The 15,901-nt window shown below is 38.8% G+C and overlaps 4 protein-coding genes across 4 annotated transcripts; 1 reads left to right on the top strand and 3 right to left on the bottom strand.

Moving 5' to 3' along the window:
• The first annotated feature begins 327 nt into the window (after positions 1-327).
• Positions 328-4,106, top strand: LOC110423987 (O-fucosyltransferase 15-like). Its single transcript, XM_021438438.1, has 10 exons — positions 328-899; positions 1,083-1,172; positions 1,299-1,398; positions 1,490-1,551; positions 1,664-1,752; positions 2,005-2,125; positions 2,225-2,368; positions 2,528-2,862; positions 2,991-3,231; positions 3,684-4,106. The coding sequence occupies exons 1-10, from the start codon at positions 471-473 to the stop codon at positions 3,990-3,992; spliced, it is 1,920 nt and encodes a 639-aa protein (XP_021294113.1). The 5' UTR covers positions 328-470; the 3' UTR covers positions 3,993-4,106.
• Positions 4,107-4,430: 324 nt separating this feature from the next.
• Positions 4,431-8,053, bottom strand: LOC110424702 (subtilisin-like protease SBT2.4). The gene is given in 11 exon segments (XM_021439342.2): positions 4,431-4,840; positions 4,922-5,194; positions 5,290-5,557; positions 5,653-5,852; positions 5,855-5,992; positions 6,105-6,387; positions 6,608-6,677; positions 6,793-6,888; positions 7,024-7,421; positions 7,519-7,663; positions 7,869-8,053. Coding segments are annotated over 11 exon segments (2,463 nt in total). The 5' UTR covers positions 8,051-8,053.
• Positions 8,054-8,608: 555 nt separating this feature from the next.
• LOC110424050 (chromatin remodeling protein EBS) lies at positions 8,609-11,722 on the bottom strand. Its single transcript, XM_021438529.1, has 5 exons — positions 11,347-11,722; positions 10,565-10,907; positions 10,397-10,465; positions 10,163-10,298; positions 8,609-8,896 (listed from the first exon to the last, which is right to left on the bottom strand). Exons 1-5 carry the CDS (start codon positions 11,444-11,446, stop codon positions 8,870-8,872), a joined length of 675 nt encoding a protein of 224 aa, XP_021294204.1. The 5' UTR covers positions 11,447-11,722; the 3' UTR covers positions 8,609-8,869.
• A 698-nt stretch (positions 11,723-12,420) lies between these two features.
• On the bottom strand, positions 12,421-15,848 carry LOC110424482 (Ribosomal protein L4/L1 family). Its single transcript, XM_021439054.2, has 9 exons — positions 15,709-15,848; positions 15,204-15,359; positions 15,060-15,121; positions 14,608-14,734; positions 14,032-14,180; positions 13,642-13,749; positions 13,432-13,551; positions 13,085-13,258; positions 12,421-12,820 (listed from the first exon to the last, which is right to left on the bottom strand). Exons 2-9 carry the CDS (start codon positions 15,307-15,309, stop codon positions 12,719-12,721), a joined length of 948 nt encoding a protein of 315 aa, XP_021294729.1. The 5' UTR covers positions 15,310-15,359; positions 15,709-15,848; the 3' UTR covers positions 12,421-12,718.
• Positions 15,849-15,901: the final 53 nt, after the last annotated feature.

Raw genomic sequence — 15,901 nt, 5'->3', positions numbered from 1 at the left:
TGATTAACAATTTAACATGAGATTATGGTATGGGCAATTGGTCTTAGGCCCTCTTCCTCCATTTTGGGCTTCTCCAGGTGGAGTCATGTGGGCTGGTCAACAAAAAGGTCAGGTGAAATTCAAGTATAGGCTGGCCCATTGCCCATGCAAGGAAGATTTCTATTTGGCATTATTCATATATTTTTAATATTAGATTTCAATTTTCTTGGTGAGTTGAATTCTAGTAACAACACATGGTACTGAAAATTACTATGAATAATGATCCCTGATTTAATCCCAATGTTTTTAAGCTAACAGAGAAGTTTTTTACCCATTGTCAAAGGCCTCGTCACCTCCCACTTTCGGCACCACTTGAGTTGGCGTGTTTATCGCTGCGCTGTCTTAAATAAGCAACCTGAGCAAACGGCAAATCTCTCTTTTAACTCTCGGCATTGGATTTCAAGGTTTCAAACCGTGGATCCATCAAATCAATGTCTTTAACTAGCAACGCGAACAATTTCCACAATCTTGTTCTTGAATCTAAACAAGACCAACCCAACAACATCCGAATTCCCGACAGGGTCAATCTCCAGTCGAGCCCGAGGAGTCGCCAAGGGTCCCCGAGTCAGTCCCCGCGAGTCGGCCCTAGCCGGTTCATGAACGGTGGAAACAGCCGGGCGTCATTGGTTGGAGCTGAATTGGTAGGAAAATTGTGGGGTGGTCGAAAGAAGCAATCGAAGAAGGTGAAGAGAAAAGGAGGGAAAGTCTGGTACCAGAGGAATGGAGTGAAAGGACTTGTCGTGGTGGTTGCATTGGTGGGTTTGTTCTTCTTGGTCAATTGGTTTATGCTTTTGCGGTTACAAGACCACCGGGTCGGACTCCATGACAGATCTTCCAGGAACTCTTCTGTTTCGATTCAGGTAGTTCAACTCTCATTGGCTTTGAGATTTATTTTAGAATTACTGTAAAATTTAAGGAGGTGATTAATTGCACCGGTGCCGGTTTAATGTAAGTAAATATTAGTAAGCGTTGGAGATACTTGAAATTGTGTTCTCTGGGAAGAGAATTCTTTGCCAATTGCATTGCTTTTGTGGCTTTTGCAGGGAAAGGTGAAAAAGCTTAGTAAAGGGAAAAGGCAATTTCATGGTATTTATGGAAGGATGTTGGCTTTGGCTGCTCATGCTTTGGCAGAGGTATTTGGATATAAGCATTGCTGTCTTCTGGTTCACTCCCTCCTATAATGAATTGCCTATTTCGATAATGTTTCTCTATTCTTCTTGTTTGTCTGTTTTCATTGGAAAAAGTGTTATGACACATAGGGGCAAAATAAACGCGAGCCAAAAGATTTATGGCAGGAGCCTGTGGTTCCTGCTTCTGCATGGAGACCGTGTGCTGATCAACGGAACTGGGAACCTAGTGGTCTCTCTCTTTGACTTCTATATGTTTAATTCACTGGTGTATGGGTAATTTAACTAGTTGTCACTTGACATCGTTTGTTATTTTATTATAGAGGGGAAGAATGGATACATTATGGTTACTGCAAATGGTGGAATGAACCAGCAGCGTGTAGCTGTAAGTGATTACATTATGTTTTTCAATCTCTTGAGCAGCTTTTGGGCTGTAATCTCTTTTTGAGTTTAGTACACATAGTTTCTCGTTGATAAATATCTACTGTTGGTGACAGGTCTGCAATGCTGTAGTTGTTGCACGATTACTTAATGCAACTCTTGTTGTTCCCAAATTTATGTACAGTAGTGTCTGGAAAGATGTAAGGTGAGGATTATTCCTTTCTTTTCTTTTTAGAATAATTTCCCTCTTAGTTTTTGATGATTCTTTCCCCTCAGAAGATGGATGTTCTCTTGCATTTAAACATTTTATGTTGTTTTTTCTTTACCAATTATGCTGTTGATCTTTGCATACTGAATGAATGGAATTTAGTTTCAGATTAAATTCATTGTATCTATGCAAATGACTTCTATTAGCTCTAGATGGAAAAGTAACCCCATTGAATTTTAAATTTCATAGTCAATTCAGCGATATCTATCAGGAGCAGCATTTTATTAACTACCTGACTCCTGACATTCGAATAGTGAAGGAACTTCCTGAGGAGCTACAGTCACTAGATTTGGAGGCAATTGGTAGCGTTGTGAGTTTCTTCCTCTAATCAAGTTCTGATTAGTTTGTGCTTGCAGCATTTGTTTTAGCATGACTTTTTTATGTAGTGATTGTTCAATTGATTTTCCAGGTGACAGATGTAGATATTAGGAAGGAATCTAAACCAAGTTTTTATTTGAAAAACATTCTCCCTATTCTACTCCAGAAAAGTGTTGTCCATTTTGTTGGATTTGGGAATCGTTTGGCATTTGACCCAATACCATTTCAGTTGCAGGTAAATTTCTATCCTTAATATCTCATTCCATAACAAGCTCCTTTTAGTTGCTAGCTTTATTCCTTAGATAAATGTCATAATCAGTTCATGCTAATAAAATTGATGACTATGCCCTCTTCTTTCCTACTTCGCTCTTCCTAATTGGGGGACTTCATCTAGAGACTTCGATGCAGATGTAACTTTCATGCACTTAAATTTGTTCCAAAAATACAAGAAACTGGTGCTTTACTCCTCGAAAGATTGCGCCGGCATTCAGCTCACCCAGGAGCATTGGATCATTATCTTGTTGGTTCACATGCAGTATCAGCCATGATTGCAAGGGGTGATCGTGCTGCAAAAGCTTCCAAATATCTAGCTTTGCATTTAAGATTTGAGATTGACATGGCAGCTCATTCTTTATGTGAGTTTGGTGGAGGTGAAGAAGAGAGGCAAGAATTGGAAGCATATCGACAAATCCATTTTCCTGCTCTAACAGAGCTCAAGATGACAGAAAAGTAATTATAATTTTCAAGTCTTCTTCTCTGACATGTCCATTTCTTTCTTTCATTGCAGATTTGGACGAGAAGCATGAAAATATTGTTTTATATTGACATATTGACGCAAACTGTTTTTCTTGTTTCAGGTTACCTTCCCCTGCAGTGCTCAGGTCTGAAGGCTTATGTCCATTAACACCAGAAGAAGCGGTACTTATGCTTGCTGCTCTAGGTTTCAACCGTAAGACTCATGTATATGTGGCAGGGGCACAAATATATGGAGGGAGAACTAGATTGGCTGCTTTGACGAGCTTGTATCCTAACTTAGTTACTAAAGAGAATTTGCTTTCACCAAAGGAACTTGAACCATTCATGAACTTCTCATCTCAGGTAACAAAGTGGCATTGACACTTCTTTGTTTATTTTGAAGAAAGAGTTTAGGTTTTGTGATTGTCACATTGATGAGCTGGCTCCTGGCCAGCTGGTCCTACTGAGATTTGCGTTTTTCAGAATTACTTTGATATTAGCTTTTTCATTATCCAGAAGATGCTCAACACATGTTTTCCAGGTTTTCTTCTGCTTTAATGATCTAAGTTCTCATATGGTTATATAAGTTCTGAGATAACAAAGCTAGATGTTTGGAAATTATTCTATTAAACCTTTTTATATGGCTTTTTCAACACTATTAAGGTTAGGTTTCAAAAGTTTTTAACATAGAAGCAATTTTAGTGATTTAAAAATGGACAAATGGTTTTCTTGATTGTTTATGCTCTTCTCGATGTTAGTTACTTTCATACTTGGTGTGAGTGCTATGATGTATGATGAGCTTATTTCATCTGTAGCTAGCAGCACTGGACTTCATTGCCTGCACTGCAGCTGATGCATTTGCCATGACGGACTCTGGTAGCCAGTTGTCATCTTTGGTATCTGGTTATCGAATATACTATGGTGGAGGGAGGATGCCAACAATACGCCCGAACAAGCGGAGACTAGCTGCTATCTTCGTGAAGAACAATACTATAGAGTGGAAAGTGTTTGAGCAGAGAGTGAGGAAGGCAGTTAGGCAAACTAAACATGTCCAGAGTAGGCCTAAGGCTAGGAGTGTTTACAGGTATCCACGGTGTAAAGAGTGTATGTGTCTTACAAATTAACATTCCACCATTTTTTAAGCATGTCAATTCTAATTATAACATGTAATATTCTTTGTTGTTTAACATTGGTCTCAAATCGAGCTATATGATAATTCTTCTATCTGTTGTGTGTGATTGCGGACAGTATACTTTTCCCTTTTGAATCTTAACATGACGATTCACTTTGACACATTCAAAGTAATTCTTATTTTAAGAACAATTTTGGTTGCACGAAGCTAGATGTTCTGTCTGTAAGCATGAATCTCGCATGCTAGTCGCACATTGTCTTCCAAATTGGGCTGTTCCCATTGTTAATTTGTGACGTAAAAACGACAGGAAAATATGGTATAATGTTTTTGCAGCAGGGGCTTATTGCAATACAGCAAATTTTATTAGCCCTGGACATAAACTCTAGAATGTAAAACCTGTATAGAGAAAACAAGCTGTTTGAGTTTTCGCTTAAACAGTTGACACTGGCCTAATCGCTAATGGTATTCTCACAATGTGATTCAAACTTCCTGTCAATATAATTTCACCGAAGCTGAACTGGTTGGTTGATTGGATCGCCTTGATTTCTATGTCCAAATCCTGGGTTTCTTCTGGGGCTATAGCAAACCACGGTGGATTCAAGGTGATTGTCGTCCCATTTGGTGGTATGGCTGAGCTGACATACGTCTCTGGTTTGGCTACATTCTTGAAACTCCGCCTCACTGTTACTGATCTTTCAAGTGCAGATATTGTCACTGACGGTAGGTTCAGGTTAGCTGGGAGGCCAAGGGACTGACTGCACCACACTCCAGTGGCAGCTCTGATTGCAAACCGATCAATGTTGGGGATTGAGCACAAAAAACTGATGTAATCTTCAAATTCTGCCTCAGGATAAAATAATAGTTATGGTCAATAGAATTTGGAAGTGCAAGAGAGGTTAATGGGATAGTGAAAGGGTTTACCTGATGACAATACTAAACCTGGATCCATAGCATGACTTGGACTAATAAAGCCAGCGCCAGTATCAAAGTAAGTAGAGGAATACAAGCTTCCAATATCAGATCCTTCGGCCATTATAAGCTCTCCGTTATTATCAAACTTGGAGGCTGTGGTAGAGATTGCGGATGCTGTCATTGAGGGAGTCCAGGAAGGATACTTTTGCTTAATTAGTGCTGCTATTCCGGCAACATGAGGGGCAGCCATGCTTGTACCAGACAGTAGAGCGAAATTGTATCCTGATTAAGTAGTTCGAGTCTGATCAACTCTTCTTATCTAAGCAATCAGAACTATATATGAATGAGTAAGAAGCTTGATGATCATGTTTAATTACCGCTCAGAATGGGATCCAGGGCACTCATGGGGCTCCAAGCTGCCCAAATTTCATGTCCTGGTGCAAGAATATCTGGTTTTAGCACATCAGCAGGGTCCTTGTTAATGTCAATGAAATCTGGTCCCCTTGAAGAGAATCTGCTAACAATGGGTGCTTGCCCACAAAAAGAAGCAACTCTGCCGCTTCCTATAGCAGCTCTTGCATTGAACTCTCTCACGAAGCCTCCTGCATCCCTATATGTTTGTTGTTCATAATATTGAGATACAATCTACAAACATAAGATGATGATTGTCTCATAAGATCGTGCAAAAGCCGGTTAAGAACAAATAGCTAATTGTTTGCTGTGGAATGACAAACTATTACCTTAGCATCTGCTACTTTTGGAATCAAAGTGCCAGAAACTGAATAGGGAATTGGTTGCGCAATGAAGTCACCGTAGCTTGGATTTGCTACTAGAACAAAACCCGTGAATCCAAGAGTTCTTGCTGTGTCAATGATGGCTGACAGGGTGGATGTCTCGTTGTAGAAGCCAGCCGAGAAAGTGCATATAACGATACTACCCTCACTACATTAGGGTCCAATGCTTCTGGGTATTGGCACTCTTCAACATACGGTGGAGTCCTTGGGAATGCTCCATGTAAATTGACTGCATCCTTAGCCAGCACCAGCTTATGGAGTACTGATCCATTTCCTAAACTTGGAGCTAGGAAACAGAAAATGTTATCAATTTAAAGATTTCAAAGAATCACTGTTGAAAGAAAAAGAAAGGATGAAAAAAGAAATAAGTCTCCTTTGATTTGACACTGAAACATTACCTGTTAACCCCACACCTGAAATATTTTGACCATTTCCTAGGAGAAGAGAACCAATGTACCTTCTGTCTGTCCTGGAAGCGGCTGCACCGACAGCCCAAGGGCTGTAAGACACCACTGTTGAAGGACCCGGACCCTGATTTCCAGCAGCCTGCACCACGAAAACCCCAGCTCTTCGTGCCAATAACATGGCTATGTCGAACATGCTCAAGAATGTGACTGTATCTTGTGGTGGCTCATCTGGTCCAATGGAGAGCGTCAAGATATCGACTCCATCTGATACTGCCTGTAATCTCACAAGAAATTAACACACACAGTTATTCTGATTTTTGCAATCTTTTCAGTAAAATCACCAACCTTCTCCCTTTCCGGCCACCTGTTCCGGGGTGGATATCGATTAATATTGCTCAAGGAAACGCATGAAAAGCTAAAGTACTGAAACAAATCATTGCATGAAAGCATGCATCGTGTTTTTCAATTTTACTGATATGGAATTCAGTGCCTACTTGATCAATGGCTGCAACCACATCCGCAAGCGTTCCCACTGTTGGATAGATAGCCTTGTAAACAGCAATTCTATTCAAAAAAGGAAAAAAAAAATCAATGAATATTGCTAGAATCATATGTTAGGAAGGTCGTAAATTACTAAGAATAATCTCTTTAATTACACCACAGAACTTGAAGAACGCACCGTGCACGCGGTGCCATCCCACTGGCTCGCCCATAGTAGAAGCCGTTCACAACCACAGGGACCCCAGCATTTCCAGCTGCAGTTGATGCCACGTGGCTTAAAAAAGCACAGTTTTTTATCAGCAGCGTTACAGACCAATGAAGACAAAGTGAATATGAAACAATCTACCAAAAAAGAAGAAAAGAAGGAAGAAGGATTGAGCCTTGTTTCATATATACATTTGATAATTACCTTCCATGGCCAACGGCATCAAACGGTGAAAGAATGTCCACTGAAGCGTTGAGAGAAGCAGCTGCTTGAGCTCCAGCTGAGAAGAACTTGGCAGAAACTATCTTACCATTGCAAGAAAATGGTGGGAATTTAGGACCCGTCTCGCATGCACCAGAGAAATGAGAAATATTGGACGTGAAAGGATTGACTAAGTCATAAACAAAGCTTGGGTGTGATGGGTTGATGCCTGTGTCGACGAAACCAATAACAATCCCTTCTCCTGCGTTTCTCTCTCCTCCTTCCTTTGCCCACACTCCTTCAGGTAACCCTAAGAACTGAGGGGTGTAGGTAGTCATCAATTTGGTTCCTCTATCTCTCTCCACCAGCTTTACTCCCGGTGCATGTTTTAGTTGCGTAGCCTGAAAATTTTCCCATAACAATTACTAACTGAGAAAAAATTTCTTGTTTCCCTTGTTTATCAGAAAGTTTCTAAGTGGAAGAGACACTAAGGCCAACCTGAGAAGGTGCAGTGTGGACAGCAAAGCCATTAAGAACGTTTGTGAAGCTGTAGAGCTTGTTATAGCTTCCAGTCTCTAGAGTGCTCTGCAGAACTTGATCGTGAGAGTCTACCAGCTTCTTTTCATGAACCTTGGAAGCTTCACTATTTGTCGATACAGAAAGCAAAAACTGTGTTAATGGCTAACGAATTTGAAGATCAAAACGCCATTAATTTATGCTCATATGATAAGATTTACAGATAACATTAACTTTCAATTTTCCTTCAATACGTTAAAGATGAATATGCTGCCTGCTGTTCCAAGAATTAGAAATGGAAAAGAAAAGAAGGCGATGACGCTCTTTATAACCTCCTGGGGTCAAATTTTCTGCCATGTTGGCGAAGTAGACTATCGCCATTGAATGCTACTGCTTCTCCTTCCATTAAAACTAAATATATAGCTGTCTCTTCCGCAAAAGATGCAATGAAACTCAGAGAGAGAAGAAGAATTGCATAGCTCGATGCAGCCGATGCAGCAACACCATTTGCCATGTTTACAATGAAGGAAAATATGTGAATGAATCTTTCGGAGTGTGCCTTGTGTTTAAATATAAACGGTGATGGAGGTTTCAACTCTTCACAAAATTAAACGCAAAACGAATTCTTATCCACAATGTTAACGTGAGTAAAAGCTTTGTTCATAAGCTGTTAAGGGGAAAGCCGCAGCCCCACTTAAGAGAGAGCACTAACGGTTACCTTCCTTTTCTGCTTAGACTCAAAGTTAATGTTGCTGCAATTAAGTATTAAATGCTGTTTGTGCATGTTTTGGCCATGCCATTCACACCAAACCCACCAAGAAAGGCGCAATGCTTTAGAGAAATAACTGGAGAAACTATTGGCAGGATTGCATGATTACAAGTCAATCAATTGCACCACTTATTTTGATCATAATCTCTGCAATTCCCTGGAAATGCTTTTCTCGAGCTCTCAACAGAAACTTTGCTTAATGAAATGAAGGATTGAATTTGGCTGAGGAGGAATGGAAGGTGATCCAATCCTTGAGTAAAAGATAGTTAGCGCAATGCATAATCAAGAATGGAAAGCAAAAGATTGGAAAGGTGATACTTGAAAGTTTTTCTACTGGAAATATTGGTTCAACATGAGAGAACTACAGATCAATCCTCCTGCAGACTTAATCTCCTAAACCTAACACAGATACAGATCTCTCCAACACATAAGTTACTAACAGCCACCAGTTTGGGCAAAGCACACAAACTTCTGCACTATACAACTCACACAACAACAGGCTACAAGCTAAACCTGCATAAGGAGTCTTCTCCTCTCATGCAACAAAATTTCCCCATGGTTCACTTATCTCTTCCTTCGTTTGGGCTCCACCTGGAAAAGATTGCAAAAGATGAGTAGAGGCAGAACCTCAAAACACAATATAATTATTTTCAAAGCAAAGAATTTAGATTAATGGACTTTTCTCTGTATGCAGTAACATTTTTATATCTAAAATTCCCTCTAAACTTCATGTCTAGTATGAGATGATTGCCTACACCTCTCTATGATGTTGTGCACGCCCAATTAGCAAAAGTTATAGAGTATGGGCAAAATCACAAACCATCTGCTAATGCGCCAGGTAAAATGTTTGGATACATGTTCGTAACAATCACAGTATTGACTAGCAAAAGACAATGCTAATCCTAGAAATGTAATGAAATGGAAATAATAACCGTGCACACTGCTGGACAAAAGACATGGAACCAATCAACAAATCAGGCACATGTGTAGGTAGGAGTCAATAATATACCATGAGATTGTATCAATAATGACTAGAATAGATAACCCTGCCATATATGAACTCTTAACATTTTATCCAAAAAGCAGTAGCACTGAATAGAAATATAAGAAGAACCTGCATCTAACACCTCCCAGTTAAAAAGCATTGATTAAGGTCTTAGCATTCACTTCATCTTTAAATTGGGTCCTATAAGGTAAAAGCATGTGCATCAATTACCATTCCTTAAATGATGCCCTAGTAAATGAACTTGTCTATCCATTTATAAATAGTAGTACTAACATATATAACCAACATTAACTTGAGGATGTCCAGTAAGTGTAGTCTATATATGCTATACATGCCAATGTTTAGGAATGCATTTTCCAATTCATTGGCTTTATGAACAACCCTGTAGGCCAGAATATAATTCGGAAGGACATGAGGATAATGGCACCTAATGAAGAATTTGCATGCTACTACAGAATACAATAAACTCAGTAAAACAAACATCCACATAGAGTCAAATATAAACCATATGGAAATCGAATAAATTTTCAACTATTGTTTCACATTCTGCAAGAAATCAAGAATTCTTGTCATTGTTTCAAACAATTTCTACGACCTAGCAAGCACTATTTGATAATTGTTATTAGAACAACAATGTATCAATACCCTTTTCACATTGCATGTGGTTTGATGCATGTTTGCATAGGATGAAGATTCCCATTAATTGCTCCTTACATTCATAAACTTCCTCAGAGGATACCCAAAATAGAACTGGCAAATTGTGCATCAGAGGGCTAGCAAAAACTGATTTGACTAAAGATACAAAGATAATTGGCCTCGAATCATGAGAAATTGGTCGAAAACGGTCTTACCTTGGCATCAGATGCTGGTGATGCATGAAATCCATTCTGTGATCTTTTGACATCATCCTCAGAACATTCAGAACACACAAAGTGATCCAACTTTTTGGCTTCTTCAATTGTCATGCCCACACAAGCAGGGTGATACCTACAAGAATGGTGAGGAGAACATTCAAGCAATCATAAAAATTATAGGGCAGGTGGCACCAGTAAATCATAAAAAGAACTATAGAATTAGAACCATACCAGTCCTTGCAGCCCTCACATTGCACCATGAGATCATCAGGGTTGTATGGCATCTCGCATTTGCAGTACCTTCAAAACAGAAAGGCCCAGGGGCACCAAGATCCATCAATGCCATATTGTGAATAAGTAATAATCACGTTTCACAAACTAAGAGATCATACTACTCACACAGCAACTCGGTCAGGTGTAAAGGCTCCAGTAGCAGCTTTATACTCGAATCTACAATAGTAATCCTCAGCACCAACATTCTCGAGCTTAGTGTAGTTCTTGAAAGAATGAACAATACACTTCCCTTCAATGGTGTGAGCACTCTGCACATCATAGTGGTCAGACAAAAACAGCTCCTTCGCTCCATGGAACTGCCTCCTTCCTCCTAGTGACTCCTCAGGACGATAATACCACCGCACTCGAACCTTCACATTATTCCTGCTATCCACTTCAATTTTCTCAATTCGTGCCACGTACGGGGGCTTACCGGTGTCCGAAGGACGCATCAGAACACAATCCCCAGCTGCAAAAACATCGAACTTTCACTCTTAGGGATCACAATTTTACATTTCTTATCATCTATCTACACCTCTAAAACACGCTTATATGCATATGCATTGATGTTAAATGAAACTTGATAGACGCATTAACAATCCCCAGTTGCAAAGCCACCACCTTTCCTCTGCCAACAGACTCATATCTTTCCACACGAATGCCTTTAAATCCATTAGACATATCTACACACAAAAACCCAACTCCCTAAACAAACCAAAAATTCATTTCTTCACCCTCAAAACCAACGTTACTTAACATAATTGAAAATTTCATATCGATAAACACGAAATGCAAAGATTCCAAAATTCCCAGAAAACATTTTCCCACGCCACCAAAGCAACAAAATTTCTTTTCTAAACGCATAAACGTATACGTAGACGTATATCTACAATGTAAAAAACATGTACCTCTGACAACTTTGTTGGTGCCTCTTATGGTGTAAGAGTCAAGGTCCTTCTTCCCTGGTTTGGGCTTGGTAGCAGAGAGCCCTGGTCTTGTTTTTGCCATGGGAAAGCTAGGGTTTTTCAGCCAAGGTCAAGATCAGGGTTTTACCGGAAAAAGTTGCAAACTTTTTTCCTTCAAAATGGTGAAAAAGAAGAAGCTTTTGAAGAATTAAGGGGAGAAAGAAAGACAAACCAAACCCTAAGTTCCCCTCATGGGAGAGAGCAGAGACAACTCAGACAAAGAGAGTACTCTCTGGAGACTATACAGAGCTTGAGTTACAGTGAATTTTTATTTTTAATTTTCTCTTTTTTTTTTTTCAAAAAAACCAATGTGGATAATTTAAAACTGTAATTTGGGTGTAGTAATTCTGGTTACCCAGGTAACCATGGCAGCTAGATTTTCAAGCTCTCAGTTGTCTTTTGCTTTGGCTAATTAGATGTTGCCACGTTCACACTCTCTGCAGTGAAGGATTGTCTCCATATCCTCTCCCATTTTCTTTCATTTTTGCCGTAATAGTTTCACTGTTGGGCTCCATCTTGAGACCCACACTGTCACATTTCAAACTGCATCATTCAATGGGTATGTAAAGAAAAGGAGGCCCATACTCTCTTTTTAAAAAGATTTATTCCTCTATTTTTATCCGTATGGAATCGATAATACGCAGAATTCCGATCATTTAAAAATGGGGTTCCCTATTTTTTTAATACAAAAGTTAACCACGTATTGAAATGATCATTCATAGAGAATAATGTTGAAATGAAACGATCCTTTCCGTAAACCGAACCTGGAACATTGTTAGGAGCTAGAAGCAAAGTTTCTTACACCTGGCACCGTGATTTTACACAAAGTTGCCCCTTCAGGCCCATGGCTTCAACATTAATGATTGACTCACAGGGGCCAAGCCCCCAAATTCTGTGAGACCTATCATTGTCACTGGTCCATGTTGCGGGTACTTGGAACAAATGTTTGTCGAGGAATGAAGAGTCAGCAGCATCATGTTTACAGTGGAATGAAGTTCGTGTCAGAAATGCAATGTCTGATGGCAAGAAAATTTATTGATTGATACCATGAAGGAGGAAAGTTACAAACTCGTCTTAGTTGCTGGAAAGTCAGCAGCACTGTGTTTTGGCTCACGAAATTCGGACTACAAAATTAATTGCTGAATGTGCAATGTTTGATACAAATGAAAGTGTACATCCAGCCATGCATTTGAAAGTTTTATCATAGACAACATACAATTGTTTGGGCTTCTCTTTTTCTTACCTGCTTCTGTGAAAATGAAAGGCTGCCTATTTTGAGAGAAAACTAATGGAAGAAAAGGCACATGATTCTAGTTCAGCGGTTGATTGGAGTGTGCATTCGCTCAACGATCCTGTTAACAGCATCACGGGACATCACTAATGTGTCGTGCAGCAGGATGCTATAGACATTCAAGCCCTGGAAAACACATGCATACCGAGTTCAGAAATAGCTTATTAGAGCACTCAAAAACGAGCAGTCCCCAAGATTAACATATCAATTTGAGGGAGATACTTAGTGCATTGGAATGAATTTAAATCCAAATCATCAAGATGACAGTGATAATAAAACTTTAATAAGACAGTACTTCACTGTGCCATTGATGACAAAGGCCAGCCGGCAGTTACATTATGTATTTAGTAACAAAGGAAACACTGTATTTTTATTATTAATGCAACTTACAATTGATGGCAGAACATTGACATAATGCAGGTTTTGTGTAGCTAGCTTCAACTTTTCATTTATAGGGCCACCATCCACCAGAAGAAGTTTCTTGGTATTCTCCATTTGATTTACATAGTTCACAATATTTTTGGTTTTATGAGTAGGGACCTCCAAATCCTCAAAGACAAGAAGCTGTTGAATTGTGCAATATTCACCAGTTAGGTTTCATAACTCAATTAGGACTCAAAAACATTGTAATGCATTCATGCATAAATGTATAAACTGTCATATTATAAAATGAAAATGTACTAAGAATCTAAACTGTTTAATACACAAGCCATACTGAACGAATGGTAATGACTTACCTTTCCTTCTGCAGCACAAGCAGACAGTGCAATCTTCAGTCCAAGACGTCGAACCTTCTTATTCAGCTTAATAGCATGACTTCTTGGCTTAGGGCCATGCATTGTAGCACCACCTCGAAACTGTTATCAATCAATAAAATCAATTAAAGGCCATAGAAAAATGACTATATAGCTCTAAAACTTCTTACAATCAAAGAGCAGAATAATGACCTGGGGACCACGCAACGTTCCATGCCTTGCTCGACCAGTACCCTTCTGTCGCCAGGGCTTTCTACCAGTCCCACTAACCTCACTAATAGTTTTGGTTGAATGTGTTCCCTGTTGACCATAAGATTGGCATTAATCTTAATGCAATTTATGTTGAACATAAACAGTGTATAAATGTAGAAGAGCAAAATTAACACTACCCCTCCAAATGAAAAGAGAATGAAAGAAAAGAAAAGTTCCCCATTCATGAAAAAATACAAGGATAAAGAAGTAAGAGACTAAGAATATATTAAATTCACAACTTATAAGAATAGTTTGAAGATTCCATATGAACATCAAAGGGGCCCTACAAGCCTGTGCTTCAAGTTTCCCAAAAGGAGAATGAAATGGCACCTGTTGTCGTTTTGCAAGCTGCCATCGTACAACACGATGGATAATATCCTTTCTAATAGGTACATCAAAAACATCACCAGCCAAAACCATTAAGCCCTTGTCTTCATTATGAAAATTTGTCACTGGGATTACTAGGTCCTGATAAAGTCCTGCACGACAATACACTAAATGAATATATCACTGCTCCATAATTTAAACAGAAAAAAATACCATCAATCTATTTCTGCTATCACTGAAAGGCTTATAAGCTGAACTGATAGTTTAACTAACACAAGAACCCAAATGGAAGGCAATATAAAACCAATTGCAGACCAATTGCAGATATTCAGGTTCAAAGGTCGCATATATCAAGATAATTCTTGTGAGCATTTTTACCACAAAAACAATTATATAGTGGCTTAGAAACAGTAACATTAGGCCTCAATCTGTGATACTCTTAAAATCAAAGAAAATTCTACCAGTTTCCTATCAATTCGTATTGGCTTCAAAAACTACAGCAAAATCAGAGTGTAACTATCTCACTTTAAAGGCAAGTAGTTACTGTAGATAACGAATATGGTTTCTTTTTTATTATACCTATAGTACGATCTGGTGTAAGTACAGTCTTTGCAGACAGTAAATCAGATGGAAAAGCACTTTCAGCTGAATCAGGAGTCAAAATTGTAGTTGAAAACTTCCGACAAGCAAGGAAAGACAAACCACCCTGCACCAAATAAAATGTAGGACAGGCTCATTGATAAAATACAAAACAGCCACGGTTGAGAAGAAAACAAGGGATTAGCATGTAAATGCATAAACACAACATCTAAAAGAGCAATAACAGATTGAAAAAAAGAATCCAGAATTCCTATGATGTCTAGAGTAGGAATTTACCCTTCAATAGATACAAAAAAAAATATATCCCTGCTTATTCTTCTAAATTAATAACAAGGATTTAATCGTTAACTAAGTAATTTCCAACTGCCCTACTGTTTATTACATAATACTATGCTAAATATCCTTTAAAAATAAACAGAATAAGCACATACCTTTGAAAAGCTAAAACATTCTGCCTGAGGCAAGTTATCCCCAGAAATACAAGCATTCAAATCTGTAAAAACGAATACCAAGTCAAGTATGCAATCAAGATGAGCGAAATAAGAGAAGTTGACATGTTAGTATATTACTCTTACCAGAAGCTTGAAACGAATGAGATGCAATAGTTAGAGAATCCCAACGAGCTAAGGCAGACAGTGACCCAAAAGAACGTAAAATCCTTCTTGAGATCGACAAAGCCATACTCCCACAAACAAGGAACTACTTGATTAATAGCAGCAAGAAAAACTCACCTGTTCATTAGAAACCCAAAATTCATCCGGTTTATAAACTTAACTCAAGATTAAGTTCCATAAATTTAGCCAAAAATCTTAATAATACATTCATAAACCCGTTTAAATCAAATACTTGCATCTAACACTAGGAGCACAATGTGTTCGATAAAATTCCATATACAAAAAACTAAGGAAAAAATAAAAGCAGCTATAGTTTCGTGAGTCACATGAAGCTACAATAAAACCCAAAATGATGAGCAAGTCCATTCAGTTGCTAATCAAATCGTTAAACATCTATACGTTTAAACTTAACAAATCCTTAATGTAAAAACGGAAGAAGCAAATGTGAGCTGAAAAGAGAAGTAACCATGAGGATGGACGTGGCAGAAATCTTGCCGTCGAAATGAGCCCGGAAAACGTTGGCCGTTGATCGTCCCGCCAGAGGCCGCCGATCTTTAAGAATGGAGGCAAAGTGTGGGTTTTAGTCGTATCGAGAAATGAAAAACCCCTTCTCGCTCCTTTCTTTTTTTTTTCCTTCCTTATTCTCCTTATTTTTCAAA

This window comes from Theobroma umbraticum, unplaced genomic scaffold (assembly GCF_002168275.2).
Source record: "Theobroma umbraticum cultivar Fairchild unplaced genomic scaffold, ASM216827v3 scaffold_204.0, whole genome shotgun sequence".
NCBI classification, from domain to species: Eukaryota; Viridiplantae; Streptophyta; class Magnoliopsida; order Malvales; family Malvaceae; genus Theobroma; species Theobroma umbraticum.
The sequence above is the reverse complement of the archived record's forward strand: the minus strand, read 5'-3'. Positions and strand labels throughout refer to the sequence as shown.